At 41.8% G+C, this 19,208-nt stretch overlaps 3 protein-coding genes across 3 annotated transcripts, besides 2 other annotated features; 2 read left to right on the forward strand and 1 right to left on the reverse strand.

The window, feature by feature from the left end:
• Positions 1-326: 326 nt before the first annotated feature.
• Positions 327-364: a microsatellite.
• A 4,597-nt stretch (positions 365-4,961) lies between these two features.
• Positions 4,962-4,991: a microsatellite.
• A 3,522-nt stretch (positions 4,992-8,513) lies between these two features.
• Positions 8,514-11,003, reverse strand: ACLA_060510 (rRNA-processing protein UTP21; the record flags this gene model as incomplete). Its single annotated transcript, XM_001273521.1, has 4 exons — positions 8,514-8,706; positions 8,762-9,403; positions 9,465-9,722; positions 9,786-11,003. Coding segments are annotated over 4 exons (2,311 nt in total), but the record flags the coding sequence as incomplete, so codon positions are not given.
• Positions 11,004-12,724: 1,721 nt separating this feature from the next.
• Positions 12,725-16,727, forward strand: ACLA_060520 (inositol polyphosphate kinase VIP1; the record flags this gene model as incomplete). Its single annotated transcript, XM_001273522.1, has 3 exons — positions 12,725-15,206; positions 15,267-16,605; positions 16,664-16,727. 3 exons carry the CDS (start codon positions 12,725-12,727, stop codon positions 16,725-16,727), a joined length of 3,885 nt encoding a protein of 1,294 aa, XP_001273523.1.
• Positions 16,728-17,239: 512 nt separating this feature from the next.
• On the forward strand, positions 17,240-18,673 carry ACLA_060530 (uncharacterized protein; the record flags this gene model as incomplete). Its single annotated transcript, XM_001273523.1, has 1 exon — positions 17,240-18,673. One exon carries the CDS (start codon positions 17,240-17,242, stop codon positions 18,671-18,673), a length of 1,434 nt encoding a protein of 477 aa, XP_001273524.1.
• Between the last annotated feature and the right edge of the window lie 535 nt (positions 18,674-19,208).

Raw genomic sequence — 19,208 nt, forward strand, 5'->3', positions numbered from 1 at the left:
ATAATACTTAAAGATTATATGTATTATCTATAACTACTGAACTTAGGAGTTTAATAATAATCTCTTTAATTAAGGATATCTACCTTATCTCTATTTATAAGTATTCTTCTTTTATACTAGTTTGATTGATTAATTGATTCCTTACTCTGTTTCAGCACTGAGCTAGGCCGCGCTGGAGGCTCCTGATAAGCAGTACTGACTGCAGCATTATACATGGCCATCCTATTCAGACTGTACTGCTGCAAGAATATATATATATATAAGGTTAGAGGACTGGACACCTAGACATGTGCATATTTCCCTCCATCCCTTCTTTCTTTTCACCTCCGCGGCTGCTGCTACTGCTAGTGATACTGCTGCTGCTTAGTGGATTTCATATTCCCTCACTATTGTGATCCCCCTGTTATTTATATATTCCCCAAGTTTCCACACTTATCTAGGTGCCGCCCCCATCCCCCCGCGCTGTCACCACCTATTTCGGATAGATCCACGGATTCCCAAGCCATGAGGGTCGGGGGCGCGCCAGTGACGCGTGGTTACCAGTTGGCGCCCAGTGCGGCAGATGTCTGCCGGCCAGGCCCGCGCGCGCTGACTAGGGTCCTCAAAAAGTTGAAAAAAACAACATTTTCTTTCTTTTGGAATTTTCTAATGTTTTTTTTTCTTTCCAGCAGTTGAACCCCCCTAATCCAGTAATAATGCTAGGCCTTTTTTAACTAATTAGAGCCCCTAAATTTTATCACCCCATAGAATTAGACTAATTAGAATCAGTAGCTGATGGGTGCCTTATTACCTAGGAAAGTAGTATATATACTCTAAGAAATAGTAGTAGATTTTATCTAATAATATTAAAATATATATCTTTAGCCTACTAAAATTCTACTATCTACTACTACTTACCACCACTACCACTATGGGAAATTCATATTCTGGATAATAGAATATAAATTTAGCTAAATTTATAGCTATTTATAATCTTTACTAATTAAAAGAAGTAGGCTTCTATATAAATTTATATATAAAATTACTTAGAATACTTATAAATACTTATATCCTAGATTCTATATGCCTACTGCACCTACTACCCTAATATTAATTCAAATTTTAATATAACCTACCTAACTACTCACATATCTTAATATATTAGATTATGAGAAGCATAGCATTAAAAAAAGATAGATAAGAATATAAATTATTAAATAAGCATCTTTAACTATTAAAAAATATTAACTTCTAAGATAAATTAGTAGTTAGGGATAGCTATCTTCTATAATACCTACTCTTTTTATATATTTTTAATACTAGGAATAGCTTTATTTCTTTAAGTATTAAATCTAAAATACTTCCCTCCTTTATCTAAGACTATAGCCACTACTATACTAGATTCATGCTATAGCTTTATATAGATAAAGCTATTCTAGTAGCTTTAAATTATATAGTATCTAAATCTTATATATAATAAATTAATAAATATTTATAGAGAAAGAATTATAAGCCTTAGTATTAATTTATATGGATCTAGCTACTTTCTTCTAGTAGAAGATATATTAGATTAAAGCTTAGCTATCTATATAATTTTTATATAGATTAAAGATTAGGTTAAAAAGCTCCTTAGTGAGCTAAATAATAGGTAGAAAATATAAAAATCTATTAATTCTCTCTCTATAGATATACCTTCCATAATAAAAAGGGTATAGGTAATTCTATAAGCTAAGCTAGTATTTAAGAAGATATTTATAATTCTCTATAATTCTTATAGGCTTTAGTTAGTGATTAGAGATCTACTAAATCTTCTATCTATTAGTAGGCTCTTTAAATCAGCATCTTTAATTATAAGGTATTTTAAGAAATCACCTCTGGATTGGGTGATCCTTTAGTAAATATAGAATTAGTAGTTAGATTCTATATTAAATTCTATAGTATATTTACTTATTACAGCTATAGTAACTTACTAAGGATCTTAGTATAAGATGCTTTAGTTAGTAATATAGAATTAGGAAGCTTTAAAGACATTTATAAAGAGAGATAAAGATAATATTAAGAAGATCTCTAAGATTCTCTACTAGCTAGGCTTCTAGGGTAGTCTTTCTAATCTTTTTAGCCTATTTAAGTTATTAGATAAAGTAGTAAGAAGCTTAGAATCTTAGAAGTATAATCTTATACTAGTAAGTATCTTATCTACTTTACCTATATCCTTTATTAAGAAATTAGATAATATAGTAATAGCTTAGTATCTAAGAGCACCTCTCTAGTAAAAATAGAACTTCTATCTTTTATAATAATATACTCTTATATATCTAGCCTCTAGCAGACCATAAAGATTTAGAGTACTAATAGATAAAGTACTTTAACTACTAGCTTATACCTATCTACTAGCTTAGCTACTATCTATATCCTAAGACCTTAAAGGCACAGCTTCTCCTATATCTTATTATTAATCTATAGAATATAATTTATGAGTATAGTGGTGAGGAAGCTATAAAGTAATTTAGATTCTTTTAGAATAGAGAAGAAGTATTCTTTAATACTAAATACTAGAAGAAGAAGAATCCTAAGTAATTCTAGCTTATAGTAGTAAGATTCTAGATTTACTAAAAAATATATATATAGAATACTAACACTCCCTTACTCTTTAAAAAGATATTACTCCTAAAATTAGCATCCTAGCCCTCTATCTCTACTATATAGTTATAAATTCTATTACCTCTAAATAAAGCTTCTTAATCATGAATCTACAGCATACAAAGATACAGAATTAGATGAAAACTAAGTGAGTAAATTAAGTAATATTATTTATCTATATAAATACTTAGAGTCTTTAGCTTAGGGGCTACTCCCTACCTACTAGCCTACATAAAGGCCTAGGAGATAGAGATGAGGAGCTTATATAGCAAGGAGTAATCATGCTTAATAATATAGGGTATGCCCTAAGCCAGGCTGTCAGTGAGGTAGTCAGTACTAGTAAGGTAGCTGGTGCCAGTGAACCCCCTAGTAGTAGTAAGATCCCTAGTAGTAGTAAGGCTAGTAAGCAGGTGAAATCTAATTAGATTTTAGGGAAGTAAGCATGAGAAGAATAATTATTTTTTTTATAGAATTAAAATTTCTATGGATGATGTATAATATGGACTTCTATATCAGGGATAATTTTATATTTTACTAGTAAAATATGTGGGCAGTGAGAATCAGCAGGAGATATTTAATTAGCATGTAAATTTCCTCTCAAAAAAAAATATTTTTCTTTCTGAAAAGATGTTTTTTCCCCCAAAAATTTCAGAAAAATGGAAAGAAAATATGATTTCCCAGTGCTGACGCTTCCCACTGGGTTTATACTAGTTTGCCAACTCTCATAGATTAAGGATCCTTATAATACAATAGCTAATAGATTTTATTATATAAGAGAACTAGATTTATAGGCTATACAGAGGTGTGCACCATAGGTTTCTGCGCCATACTAGTAAGCTTAGCAGTATCCTTATAACATGATTATATACTATTTTATATGGTAATATGTTAGTAAGGATAATATAGTCATATTATTCTAAGATGAAATATAAAGCTATTTAAATATCCCTAAATTTTAACATACAGAAAGTTAATCCTTAAGGTGTCTATCCTTCTAGATCTACTTATTTTTATCTTTCTAATCCTCTCTATATTTATTCTCTCCTTCTAGGTATATTACTTCCTTAATATAGTATATAAGATATTAAATCCACTATTAAATCTTCTCTTATAGAAGCTTAATCTATATCTTTATTTATCTCTTCTTTCTAGTCTTCTTATCTTAAGGGGCTCTGTAGATAGTAGTATTTCTCTTTAGAAAGAGCTAGTAGGGTTTAATTATATTTAGATTAGGTGAATTACTAGGCTAATTAAGAAGCTATTAAATCTAGTAAAAATCATATATATACTACTAACTATAGTAGATATAAGCTAGTACTTTATCTTTAAGAATAATTATTTTTAGTCTCTTTTTCTAATACTTAAGAATAAAAAAAATAAGCTTTAGAATAAGAACTTCCTAGAAATAAGAGATTCTTAATTAGTATAGTAAATACTAAGAAAGGAAGAGGCTTATCTTTCTATATTATTATTAATCTATATTATCTTTAGTTATCTTTTAAATATACTTACTAGTCTTCTTATTCTATTTCTATATAGGCTTACAGCTACTAATTCTATAAAGATAAAGATAATTTATAAATATATTTATCTCCTGTTTAATATGATAGATAGGCTTAAGCTCTTAATTTAAGGCTTTAATTTTTATCTTAGTCTACTTTCTATCTTATGCTATCTCTAGTATCTAGATATAAATAGGACCTTTTTTATTATAGAAGAAGCATATCTAAATTATAAAATTAGATACTCCTTTCTAATATCTTTATATATATATAATATTATATCTTTCTTTTACTATATACTAGACCTGTATAGCTCCATACTAGTAACTAAGAACTACTATAGTTTTATTTATTTAGATAATATTCTTCTAATTATCTAAGATCTAATACTAATAATCTAGGCAGAATTTAAGTTACTTAGCCTTTATAGCTTTAGTTAGTCTAGGTTTCTAGAAGGGCTTAGTAATACTAAATATATAGTGCTTAAGAATCTATAAAATAGAGGAGTATAATATATTATCTTAAAAGCTAGAATTTTAGATAATTTATCCCTTCTAGCATAATCCTTAGATATAGACTAAATAATAGCTTCTTCTTTCTCTAGTATAATCTCCTTAGGGCATCTAGATTACTTAGCATCTTTAATAAATTCTATATAGATATATTAAGTAGGAGAAGGGTTAAATCTATAGTCTTTAGCTTATATTATTATATCCTAGATAGATTAAAGAGGGACCTTAAGAGTAGCTATAATCTGCTTTATCTTAATGCCCCAGGCAGGAAGGGAGAGTATTTAAATCCATAGTTCCACTAGATGGAAACCTGACTTTGGCATCCTGATAGGCAGGTAAGTAGGCAGGTACGTAGGCAGACTAAACACCAGAAGATTAGTAGATTTAACCTATATAGTGGAGTTGAATAGTGGCATAGAATATCTTAGCACATTGATGGGAGGGTGAGAGGGATAAGTTCCCTATTAACAGATTACCATATAAATTAATATGTAATCATGTGGTAAGGATACCACCAAGCTTACTAGCATGGCGCAGAAACTTATGGTGCACACCTCTGTAATAAGTCCTATATAGTCTCTACTAATTAGCTTCCTTCTAATATTAGATCTTTATAAATATTATAAAGAAAATGGGCTTTGCCCCTTTACTAGAAGACCTGTCTTTCTTAATAAATATTAATTATAATAAGTAAGATAAGCTATATATGTAAGGTAAGAGAGATGAAAAAGGTTGATTACAGTAAGTAAGACAAGCCATGCAGGCAAGCTTGATATGCCTACTATTCAATACCCCTACCATTTGATATCTTATTATATTATTATTTAATATACCTGTTATTCAACTATTTACTAGAGTAATAAGGATATTCTAACTATAGTTTAACTTCATGATATACTAATAACATATACTCTGTGGAGATAGTGGCAGTAGGTAAATACAAGTAGGTGACAGTAAAAAAAGCTATTGTGGCAGCTTTGTAGCTATAGTCTGCTGTACATGGACCAGCGCCACACTAAAATGTTAGAGTGTCTGAACTATAGCCCATCGTGGTAAAATGGACATGAGAAAAAGAAGTTGCTATGAATAGATCACTCTCGTGCAATATACAAGCAATGGGCATACCACACCTGACACATCATTTGACTCCATTCTCAGAACATGTTATTCTCACAGGAGGTCAAAGAACACATCCAGGACAAGGTCATGTTCAATCAGTTGTGATTGATGGTCCCAGTCTTGTGTATCATTTATTTATACGACTTTTATCATGGTCAGACCCTCAATTGGCATTTCATGACGCACAGCCAACATGTAATGAAGTAAGCTGTGCAGTTATGATATTCCTCTTGAGATTAAGCATACTTGGAGTTGAAATGTACGCATGACCAGCAGATGATCTTATGAATACCACTAAATTTTCATAGAAAGGCAATTTGCTTCGACGGAGCCCTGCCTGCATCTAAAAGTGAGACCAGACTCTATCGATTGGAAAAGGCGAGGAAAAAGCTACAAGCTCTCCGATGCGAAGTTCGAGACAAAAATGTGGGCCATAGTAATATAAGTCCTCGTCAAGCAATTGATGTGCCAAAGGTGCTGCAAAGTAGGGCTCTGGCTGCGAGACACATCAGATGCCCGGACAACCCTTTCATGGTACCGGCTGTATTCGAAGACCTCAAATACCGATGGAGCGAAGAGAACATTCAAGATGTTACTCGAGAGGTCATCTCGAATGACTTCCCTCATATTCAAGGATTCCCTTGGGCGGATGTCACTGTCATGGTTAACGGTGAAGCCGACATGTACTGTGCACACTTGGCGAAACTTACGGGATCTGCAGTGCTCACAAATGATTCAGACCTCATCCTCCATAATCTCGGCTCTCAAGGCTCGGTTGTGCTACTGAACTCGATTGAACTAGGGGATCCAGATTGTTTCGACTCCACAGAAGTACCATTATTAGCCGCGCGCCTGTGCCCAACTTCAATTGCTTCCCGGTTTGGATTGACAGAAATTGGACGACTCGCATATGAGGTTAAAAATCATCCTAGGTTGGGACTGCAGGAACTGATACGACTCGCACAAGGAAACTTCGAGACACCAGACGCATCCGCTAGTTATTCGGCGTTTATTGAGGAATACGAGGATCGCCCACTCCATATCTCTCAGCCACCCCTGCTTGACCCCAGAGTCTCCGAACTAGTCTGTCAATATGAATGTCATGGAAACAACCAATCGGGAAAAACTATCGAGATGTATCTTGTGATGTTGAATGAGGATCCAGCACGACGGTGTGCTTGGGAGAACGGTTGTTCATACAGAAATCTCGGATATTCGATTCTCAACAATTCTCGCCTACCGTCGGAACGATATGATTTTATTGATGAGGTCGTACGACGGGGGGGTAGAATCGTGAAATCTAGGATGAAAATGGGTGGCGGAGATTGGATTGCAAACGAAACAATAGTCTTGTGTGAGCGTCTGCGCATCATCGAAACCGCATTCCGCGTTTGCACAATGGATCCATATTTTTGGAGGATATTCGCACTCTGCGAGGTATATGGTTGGGAAACCCATGCCTCTTCGCTCCCCAATGTTGGGCAACTACGCCAATTCCTGCGTCTTGGCTACATGGGCGACAGAATAGGTTGGGCGGATATACACCTCACTGCGCAGATCCAAGCTGTGCAATATTCCCTGAGAATTCTCAAACAACTAGTTGACTTCGCAGATTTGACCGATGGTGACTTAGCTGGGCTGAAGCTTAGACTGGATGGCCTTCCACCACTCTATAGTATGATGAGATCGAGACATGAGATGACAAGTGAAAGCTTCAGAGAAGAAGTTGTCGGCGGTTTTGCACGCTACTTCTACCATCTTCCCAGTTGAATGCCTGTCTGCATCCCATGTCCTATTGCGATGGTCAACGATAACGCTTAACCCGCTCAACAGAGAAATAACTACATATAATCAGCCAGCTGGAGGCCCTGAGCCCCGGCCCAGCTAGATGGTTTCTAACTCTCATGCGTTTTGAAATGACCTTCCGCCCATTTGAAGATGGGCAATTCCGCCATAGATCGATCAATTTGTGGATTAGGAAGAAACCGACGTAACCGTCATAAATCGTTGGCCTTTGTTCGGTATCCAAAGGATCATGACCTCAATCATGTAAATTGACTACACTAAATCAAGCATTGAACATGTCACGACGAGTATGACAGTAGGAGCTCAAAGTTGATACTTTGCTTCGTGTCAAAAACTCAAAAGTCCATGCACGCATGTAACATACGATTCTTGACTTAGCCCCCCGTATGGATCCAATCATAACTGAATATGGCTACAATCATCTCTTCAATCTAGTATTTGCGGTAAAGCATGGACTATCCTGTTATATGCGGAGAAGAATGGCGAGGCTGTTAGACTGTGTTGTTTCACTCAAATTAGACAATTTTCATCATCTAACGTGACGATCTCAAAAATCCCACCACACCTCGACAGTATCCTATTAAATCCGCCAAGCGCCTCACCTCTCGCTGTTGTTCTTCACTCCAGCTAAGGAGAGACTTTCTCAATTCTCCATTATCCCGAACCCCTGTTCCTGAACACCTGCTGATAATATCAGCATGTATCCTCAGGAAAACAGCCATCCAAGCGTTGACAAGTTCAAAATCCTTCTTGCAACGTAGACAGGCAGTTAACGCCATTACAAAACTCGATAATTCACAGTGCCCAGCTTCCACCCGTGGATCCAGGGACCGAATCTCAAGATCAATCTTCGCAGGGGTCAGACCCTTCATATGCTCCGTGAAAGGTTCGAAATCACCAGACTGGCGACACGACTGTAGAAGGACGGTTAAAGGCGAGACTCCTGTCAAGCCGCCTCCCGATATTCGCAACTCCGTGCTTGCGAAATTTTGGAGTTTGACGATTCTTGAACGTTCAGACGAAGTTCTTGGGGTCAAAGATTTCATGTTATTGTCGGCATTTTGAATGTGCTGGTTCTCAGGAGGAGAAGGCAGGAAGAATGGTGCCTTTTCCGGTACTTTTGGAGGATCCTGAGGCTTGTTACGCTCCTGTTCACAAGCACAGTCAGTACCGACAGAAATCGAAGCGAGCAGCGGATATCACCTTTATTAAATCGAGATAGAGTAGTGTTTGCCAGTTGTTCTTGGGAACAGTACTGAGCGTTACCATGTGTTGATCTAGCTGTTGGTTAGATAATACCGGGCCGTCAGCCTCATCGTGGCCATGTTCGTCAGAGAAAGCAGCCTCAAGAACTCCTGCGCCTTCTCCGATAGATAATTTCCCGAGGGCGTGGGAATCTGCGAAACTGGATTCTTCAAGGTTTTTCGTAGAGACTGGGAGGTATAGACCTCGGTTGGTCCAAAGACGAACACCGACACTATCGGCATGGGCGGTAGCTAAGAATTCCCCAGTGGAAGACATTGTCAGCGAGGTACATGTACTGGGCACTTGGAAGATATCGATGAGATGCCCTGTCGAAAGATCCCAGACACGAACTCGGGAATCCATGGAGGCCGCCACGATCCACCGGCTATCATTGGAGAATGTGAAGTCGTTGATCTGACCGGCGCAACCCCAAAATTCACGTATAAGTTTCCTTGTTTCAATATCGACGACTCGAATTGAAAGATCGTCACAGCTGAACGCGACTAAGTCGCTACTGCTATTATAGCGAAGACCAGTAATTGCTGTCAACGGATACCAGTCGAGCTCGTCGATAAGTCTCCCCGAATGGAAATCCCAGAACTACACTCGTGTTAAAAACAGACTATTCTTATCTTACCAAAGGGAGGTTTGGCTATCTTACCTTGACCTTTCCGTCCAGACCAGAGCTGACGACTGTTTGATTTAAACCATCAACCATCAGCCCTGTGACCGCCCTGGTGTGTCCATTATCGTCCTTGAGTGTCTGAACGGATGATTTCAATGGGCCAGACTGATTGTGTCTCAAATTGCGCCCCGGAAAGCGAAGTCGGTGTTGACCAGATTGTAAATTGAATATATCAATGCTACCCAAATTTGACCCAATCAGGGCAAAAGTTCCACAGAGGGTGATCGCAACACTCTATAATACTTCGTTAGTGACCCTCGAGTTGATGCAAAGTGCTGACGATTATTCATCACTCACCTTAACTGGAGACCCATCCGACGTCTCGAATGTCCAGCGCCCGGCCCTCTTTCGCCCCCAGAACCAAGTCCGGGCGACCTTGTCACCGCGATGACCAGTGATGACACTCTCCCATCCAGTCTTGTTAGAAGCATCTGCATCTGTGACTCTAGGATTAGCCCAAATTGGTCCAGACGCAAGTGCACTCATGCCCCCATCCCGGTTCAGCGAGCACGCGATGCACGTGATTTCTGGAGCTCTGAGGTCCGGCGTGCTATCCTTCATGCCGGAGCCCATAGAGCCTAGTCCTTGCACTTTCTTTGCTTTGCGTTCCACTGCCCCCTGCGAGATCTCAGTGCTTTGACTATCCTTTCGTACACTCAATCCCCACAAACTGCAATCTTTACTAGCACTCAAGAGCCACTTGCCACTGGCCTCAGAACCGTCCGAAGCTGAGGGTATGAAATCCAGGGCAGTGATGGGAGCAGAATGACCGCTTCTAGAATGAAGCTGTCTTGGGAGTGGCGAAAATGGTATCTCATCGAAAATCCATGTTTTGAGGGCATTATCTTTTCCTGATGAAACCAATAAAGCCTGTCCGTCCAAAAAATCCACGCGATTTATGCCAGACCCAGATTCATCTCCATTTATCTTGTGAGCATTTCGAAGCACGCCCATGACACGACCAGAGCCCACCAAGTCCCACATAGTGATATCTCCACTATCAGGGCAAGATGTTGCTAGAACCCCAGCCTTCTGGCCATCCGCACCAGCGCCAGAATTGTCACTTCGGAAAGTCATCGAGGTAACGTGTGAAGTTTCCGTATGCAGAGACGAGATAATTTGCCCAGTATCAACGTTGCGAATGAACAGGGAGCCATTGGCGTGCGCAACAGCAATCAAGGATAGAACAGGACTTGCCTCAATAGCAGTCACAGCCCCGATATTGGGGGATGCTAGAGGAATGGTATAAAGTAGCTTTCCCGTTCTCACGTTCCAGATGTCCACAAAGCCGTCGATTCTTCCGACGAAAATTTTGTTGAGATAGGTGGGCATACTGCACATTTGACCACTGTAAAAGTGACCACCTGAGACATTCCCACTCGTTTGATGATTCAGAGTTGTGTAATGTTCATATGTTGTGTTTTTCCAAACTTCAATTTTCTTGCTGGTGCATCCCACAACCCAGGAACCTAAAACGAGTAACCTACTGATAGGCTCATCAACACTGCACGGCATCTCCAAACTCGCAATTTTTTTGCCGCGTTTGAAAACCCATATCGCCCCGCTAGTTCCAGCCCTGAGGTTTCCCCAAGCTGCAAATACCTTGTCATGCCATGCAAACGTGGCTGTGATCGCCTCTGGAGTCCGAGGCCGGCTAACAAATATCAAACTTAATCCTCGTCGCAGATCATATGTATGCAAAGAGCGCTCCACGCAGGTTGTGATCTGGAAAGTACTTTTGCCTAACCGAACAGAGGTAAAAGGTACCGTTGTGGGAGAAACCAATCCGAGAGTCTAAAAACGTAAACAGGTCAATTGAGGACGTTCAAATCATCGAGGCTAAAAGACAAAGTATTGGTTTGATAACGACTTTTCACTTACTCGGAATGGTGAAAATATTCTTGATTCAAGCGACTTCTGCACATTTGGAGTACTCTGATCCTCATCTACACGCTTTTGTCTTTTCGCAAGCGGGACGCGAAATTCGTCATCATCAATTGAAGGCATACTAGCAAGTTTTGGCAGGGCCTCTTGAGTGTTCTCCTCGGCGTAGAATTGTTGGTCTTTTGTCGCACTAGATTGTCCGAAAATTTTTTGTTTTGTGCTGCCGCCCTATACACCGCTTTGGCAAAATGTCATTGGTCAGGCTGGTCAGCTTACCAGTTGGGTCTCCTGCACATGCTATCAGGAATTCTGGCTGCGTATTACTTACTGCGACGGGCCCGCAGATCCGATTACCTATGGCAATCATATTCGGGTTAACATGAAGTTAAGATCTAGGGGGTAAGGATTATGCATAGAGAGACATTCTATCTAGTAGACATATAGGACTGTCTAGTTGTCCAGATACCTAAGATTGACTCAGTAAGATACGTTTGCCCATTTCAAATATGCGTCCATAAAGTACACAGTACAACAGTTGTCATGCAAAGAATGAAATTTATCCTTGATTCATGGCCCAAGCATTCCATCCAGTTACCAGTATGTAACTACTCTATACTCATAGTGCTATACTTAAAGCGACCAGGTGGTGTCTAGACTAGAATTTCGGGACTTCTTATGAGTCAGCTCTATCCTGCCACTCTATCTGCCCAGATAGTCACGGTGAACTCCACCGTGGACGTCCCCAACACCACCCACTGGTACTACCTACCTCTTCTACTCCCCAGATATCTTCAAGGGGATAGTAATGCCGGCTAGCAATCAGATAACTCGTTTTCTAATTAGTATCATTCCTTTATTTTCCTTCTCTTATTCTATTTCATCTTACAGTATTTTCTTTTCCTTTTTGGCGGGGCGGGGACAGAAAGAGCTTTCCAAGTTGACCCTAGGTCAGTGGGGAATCGGTCCTTCATGAATCATGGGACTGTGGTCTTGCACTAGACTACTATGAACCAAGTTTTAATTGACTTTTATTCAATCGACATTCTTGGCCCAAGTCCCAAAGAGCCAGCGGTCAATATACTATCTACCTTAAATTGTTCCAGCTGCTGCTCCATCCATTGTAGAAGCACCAGTGGACCTCATATGATTTCAATCCATCCCACCTTGCAAGTGCAATACTCTTCCTTGAAAATTGGTTGAAAAGAGGACTAGAACCAAGGGGAGATGGGAAAAGCACTGATAGAAAAGAAAAGAATTCTCAAACAAAAGCCCGATTTACGATAAAACCTTTCACGAGCAGCAAAAGGCTGTCCGTTTCCTAACTCACAGTCCCATCACAACTTCACAAAAGAATGGAGTCGAACGATTCTTTGCAAAGCTCCCATCCCATGGGACAAGGTTACTCGCCACCGAACACTTCTCAGAAACCTGCATCACCTGCTGGAGACAGTGCGGGTCGCCAAATCGGATTTTCGGTGGATGCTGTATCCATCACAGGCAGCAGCGATCAGAAAACATATACTACCGAGCCTACAGCTGGCACAGTGCCTGATCAGACAGACAAATTATCCTTCACTCTTCTCTACGATCCAGAGTCACCTTCGGTGTTAAGAGGATGTTCGGACAATGCACAAAATCAATTCAATAGGCCCCGGGCATCCGATGTCGCAGTTGATAATGCGAGTGGAACCCGAACCGCTCGTTCAACCCGCTCCTCCAGTCGAGCCCCTCGAAGACTCAGCGGGAGTACAGCAACAAGCTCAATTAGTGAAACGGAAATCCGCCTCTCAAGTATTGGCAGGATAGGTGTTTGTGCCTTGGATGTGAAAGCACGCAGCAAACCGAGCCAAAACATCCTCACGCGCCTCCAGGCCAAGGGTGGTTTTGAAGTGATTGTTTTTGGTGACAAGGTTATTCTAGATGAGGCCGTAGAGAACTGGCCTGTATGTGATTTCTTGATTGCATTCTTCTCGGATGGGTTTCCGCTGGAAAAGGCAATCGCCTATGCCAGACTGCGGAAACCGTTCTGCGTGAATGATCTGCCAATGCAAAAAGTCTTGTGGGACCGACGACTGTGTTTGCGAATACTAGATCATATGAGTGTCCCAACCCCGAAAAGATTGGAGGTCAACCGTGACGGTGGACCTAGGTTAGAGTCTGCTGAGCTGGCTCAGCACGTTTACAGATTGTCAGGGGTCAAACTTGATGGTCCCGAGGATGGTACTGGAGGCGGCTTTCCCACGACTCAGACTGTCTCAATGTCCGATGATGGGGAATCTCTGATTGTGGATGGAAAGGTTTTTCGAAAGCCGTTTGTCGAGAAGCCAGTTGATGGAGAGAACCACAACATTCACATATACTTCCCGAATGATCAGCAATATGGTGGGGGAGGCAGAAGGCTCTTCCGGAAAGTCGGAAACAAAAGCTCGGAATACGACCCCAATCTCGTTGTCCCTAGATCCGTCACTGAAAAAGAGACGAGCTATATCTACGAACAGTTCTTGAGGGTGGACAATTCTGAAGACGTCAAGGCTTACACAGTGGGACCTGATTTCTGCCATGCAGAGACGCGCAAATCGCCGGTGGTTGATGGAGTTGTGCGTCGTAATACACATGGAAAGGAGCTTAGGTACATCACAAAGCTAAGCAAGGAAGAGGCAGCAGTTGCATCCAAGATATCAAATGGGTTCGGCCAAACGATCTGTGGCTTTGACATGCTTCGCGTTGGAGAAAGGAGCTATGTGATTGATGTTAATGGCTGGAGCTTTGTCAAGGACAATAACGACTACTACGACAAGTGTGCAAGCATCCTTAGCGACATGTTCCTGAATGAGAAGCGTAAGAAAGATGGCTCTCAAAGACCGAGGGAGTCTGTTTCCCCAGATTCAGGCCATCATTCAAGACACTCTGTTTCCCATAGACACACACTGAAGACTTTACTGAAATCTCCGTCCGCTTCCAAACTCTATGGGAGTCATAAGAATCTTGACACTAACCCCTTGGACCTTGGGACCTTGGCCCAGACAAACTCTGGCGTGGAGAGTGTTACCCACAGGAAAAGCCAAGCAAGTCTCAATCCTGGCCAAACGAATGACTCGAGCTTTGGGGACGCAAATACGAAGTCGCCAAAGTCAACTGGCCTTCCTGTTGAAAAGTCGTCTGTGCCGCCTCCGCCTCCAGCATCAAAACACTCTTGGAAGCTCAAGGGTATGGTTGCGGTTATACGACATGCTGACCGCACGCCGAAGCAGAAATTCAAATTCACCTTTCACAGTCAACCCTTTATTGATCTCTTGAAGGGTCATCAGGAAGAAGTGGTGATCAAAGGGCAGGCAGCCTTGGCCAGCGTCTCCGATGCGGTCAGAATTGCAATGGAACAGAAGCTCGAAGACATGGACAAACTCAAGCTACTTCGCACGTCCCTCGAAAAGAAAGGCGGCTGGCCCGGAACAAAGGTCCAAATCAAACCCATGTTTCGTAAACGAACGGAGGAGGAATTAGATACGCCTGATCCTCAGCATCAATTAATTGAAGCGTCCCAGGTCGAACCAGCCTCTAACGTCCCCATTGAAGACCGGAGACCTGGTCGATCGCCAACCCGGAGTGATTCGATATCGGGAACCACATTTTCGAGATTCTCCGCTGTCGAAAATGATCTCATAATAGATAAATTGCAGCTTGTAATCAAATGGGGCGGGGAGCCAACGCACGCTGCACGTTACCAATCACAGGATTTGGGGCTTAACATGCGAGATGATTTGAAGTTGATGAATAAAGAAGCTTTGAACAATGTTCGAATTTTTACAAGCTCAGAACGAAGAGTGAGCACGAGTGGTAAGTCTGGTCTCCATGCGTACCACCATCTAGAGATAAGACACTCATGAACAATTCTAGCTCAAATCTGGGCCTGTTCTTTCCTCGATCAGAAAGAGCTTCCGGATGACTTCATTCAAGTACGCAAAGATCTTCTCGATGACTCTAACGCTGCCAAGGATGTCATGGATAAAGTGAAGAAGAAACTCAAATTGCTTTTACGAGAAGGATCTGCGCCATCCCAGTTTACATGGCCTAAGGATAACATTCCCGAACCATCAGTTGTTCTCGCTACTGTGGTGGAGTTGATGAAATTCCACAGAGATGTTATGAGATACAATTTCCAGAAACTCGACAACTCTCCGCATCGCCAATCTGCTGCCCTTGTTATTGACGATGTAGCGTTTTCGAATACTGGCCAACGTGGGGATAATCCTACTCTTTCCTCTATTCAAGGCAGGTGGTGTACGGGTGAAGATCCAATGCTCTTCAAAGAGCGGTGGGAAAAGCTATTTGCCGAGTTCTGCGACACTGAAAAGGTCGATCCAAGCAAACTCTCCGAGTTGTATGACAGCATGAAGTTCGATGCACTGCACAACAGACATTTTCTGGAATGGGTCTTCATGCCTCCAGATGATGCCAATATCGAGGACGAACATGATAGACGTTCTTCCAACAATACCACGCGTGGTGACCTTGTTGGAGACAAACGGTCCACCCATGGCGGCTCTAATACCGAAGCAGCCGAGGAAATGGCCGAAAATCCGACCTTGACACACTTTCGTCGCTTCAAAAAGCGAGCGCATATATTCGAGTCAATGCCGCATCTCAGGGCTCTCGATGATTCTTACGATCATTATTTCAAGCTATACCCCGGTTCTAGTTCCACGAAAGCTAAGATGGATGGGCGGCTCTCGAAACTGAGGGAATTGTACAAACTAGCCAAAGTTCTCTTTGATTATGTGACTCCCCAGGAGTATGGGATTACTGATTCAGAGAAATTGGAGATAGGCTTATTGACCTCTCTGCCCCTTCTTCAGGAGATTGTTAGGGATCTTGAGGAAGTTCAGGCCTCTCCCGACGCCAAATCCTTTTTTTATTTTACTAAGGAGTCTCATATCTATACCCTCCTAAATTGCATATTGGAAGGAGGCATACAAACAAAGATAGCCAGAACCGCTATACCTGAGTTGGATTACCTGTCTCAAATATGCTTCGAGCTTTACGAGGCTAAGGACTGTGAGTCGTCCACAAGCTCCTATTCAATTCGCATCTCCATAAGTCCTGGCTGCCACGCTTTTGATCCACTGGATGTGCAACTTGATTCACGGCACGCAATCGGCTGTGCTCCAAGAAGAAGTCTCACAGCGCACCAAGATTGGAAGGAGGTCATTGAGACCCTCAAAGCAAAATTCGATACGTATGTCCACCCCGTCTCTTTTGGACCATAAAGTCGACCGCTAATGAAAATAACCTAGTGTCAAGCTCCCCAAGACGTTCATTGCAGTCAATCTTAGCGATAAGCATGTTTCAAATTACTAAGGTAGAGGGATGTTGGTTTATGTATGACTAGCTCTGAGAGGCTTCAGGTAGCTTTCGCATCATTATTGTGTGGCCGTCCTTCATTCCATCACAGATTTTGTGGGAGCACCACACCGTTTATGAAATGGAGACCCTGAGAGAAAGGTCGCAGGTAGTTAACATAAAATTTGAATGAGATGGTATATCTAGTTACCACAGAGCATGCTGCCTAAACACTCGGCTTTTTCATCTTGTTTCTCTTCTGTCCTTCCCTTTCCTCCAAAAATCGAAATTGTTTGGAAATGGGGTTTTGATTATCAGCTATTCAGTGCTAGGGTTGTGACAGAATTGCCAAAAAGCCAGGATTAACGAAGACCTGAGGTGTGTCTTTGATTTCTCATCCTTGTTGCCTACCGCAGCCCTACCTCAATAGTATGGCCATCTCCCCCACTTCACCATCTCCTGCCGATGCCTCGCCTTTCGACAACCACCAGTAGTTTGAAGAGGTATTTCCGTATCCTACAAAAAGCCATATGGAAATGGCTCAGCCTGTGAATATCATCTCTGGGACCTCTCCACTATTCTGGTGTCATGTTATCGGTGATAGCATTCAGTGCAGTGGCGCTCAAGGGCAAAATGTGCTTAGAATCGCTATGGACGATGTGATCTGCATTTTACCACATCTCAGCCAAGATAAAAGTCAATACACAATGATCTATCTTCGACACAATACCTGGGAAGCGATCTCTCAGCTGGAAGAAAATACCCCGGCTCGTTTGGTAGCAAGCATTCTGTTGACGTCTCCACCATCCATACTTTTATCCCGGTACCTCTGTGCAGAACTTCCTCCACATCTCAGATCAACGGGGAGCCAGAAATTAGATATCCATGTCATCATATCCAGTCTTTCGGGGACAGGAAAAGCAAGGAGATTCTTCAGCAAAATTCTTCAACCTCTTTTATCAGACATTGGTTTGACTGAGTACGAAGTTCACCAGACGCAATCAGCACGATCAATACTTGACTTGTGTCGGACAAAGCTGATTGTTCGCGCGAACCTCCGCATATCTCAAACAATCATTCTTCTTTCCGGAGATGGGGGCTTGACTGATATCGTGGGCTCATTTCATGACGCCACTAACAATGCCCTTGTTCCTCCTAGTATCGCTCTGATACCTTTGGGGACGGGCAATGCTATGGCAAGCTCCCTTAATCTTCTTTCCAACCCAGCAGCTAGCTTGACTACATTGGTGCTGGGACGGCCGCATCCAGTACCCACCTTTGTTACTGATTTTTCCCCGGGTGTGCAATATCTCGAAGAAGGCCATGTTCGGGTTTCAGTACACAACCCATCGATGAATGAATCTACAGGCCATTTGAGGTATGGCGCCGTTGTGGCGAGCTGGGGTGTTCACGCCTCGTTGGTCGCCGACAGTGACACTCCTGAGTATCGCAAATTTGGGGCCGAGAGGTTTCAAATGGCAGCCAAGGAGCTTCTCTTTCCATCTAACGGGACTGCAACCCATAGCTACCACGGTAAACTTACCCTTTTGCAGCGGAACACGGACCCCGATGAAACCAAGAGGAAAACCGTGGAATGCGAAAAACACATGTACATGCTGGCAGCTCTTGTGCCACGCCTTGAGAGGGACTTTGTCATTTCCCCAGAGTCTGTCCCCTTGGATGGCTGTTTGAGGATGGTTCATTTTGGTCCCATTCCACCAGAACAAGCCATGCAACTAATGGCATCCGCGTATCAAGGGGGAGGGCACGTCCACGAGAGAGAAGTCTTTTACTCAGAGATGGATGGCTTTAGAATTGATCTTCTTGAAGCAGATGAAAGATGGAGGCGAATTTGCATCGACGGGAGAATCTTTGTCATTGAGGAGGGTGGCTGGGTGGAAGTACGAAAGGAGTCCAGGCGTTTGGTAGGGCTACTAGTCCGATCAATGGATGACATGGAATAGTTGTACCTCATAGAGGCAAAAATATTCTTTAGTTTCCCCCCACTTCTCATAATCATACTCCACTCACTGAATGGGTTCGGTAAAGGACATCTAAACCGACTTGTAGCCATATCTCCGTATTCGATGGCGTCGAGGTCTTGTGACAGATGCTATGTAGACCGATGAATATTCTCTCAATAATGGAACGGATAAGGTAGGCAGCCAAAAGCCGACTTGGGTCATTTGATGATCACTTATGGCGTGCCTTGCCCCACCATCATATCTATCGGACGCCAGTAGTTAGTTAACTACTTCGTAGTATGTACGGAGTAGCTAAATAGCACTCTAATATTATAGTGACACGGAAAGGCTAACAACCAGTAACCACTAACTAAATACTTACATAGTACGGAGTAGAGCGATAGGATAGACATCATCACTAAGGTTCCTATTGCATGTCTAGTGGATACCCACCTTGTACTGCTAGTACTAGCTGTACCACAATTATACAGAGAAGTACTCCGTACTCCGTAGATTACAAAGGTACCTTAATATC

The sequence above is a fragment of the Aspergillus clavatus genome, genomic scaffold (genome assembly GCF_000002715.2).
Source record: "Aspergillus clavatus NRRL 1 1099423829796 genomic scaffold, whole genome shotgun sequence".
NCBI classification, from domain to species: Eukaryota; Fungi; Ascomycota; class Eurotiomycetes; order Eurotiales; family Aspergillaceae; genus Aspergillus; species Aspergillus clavatus.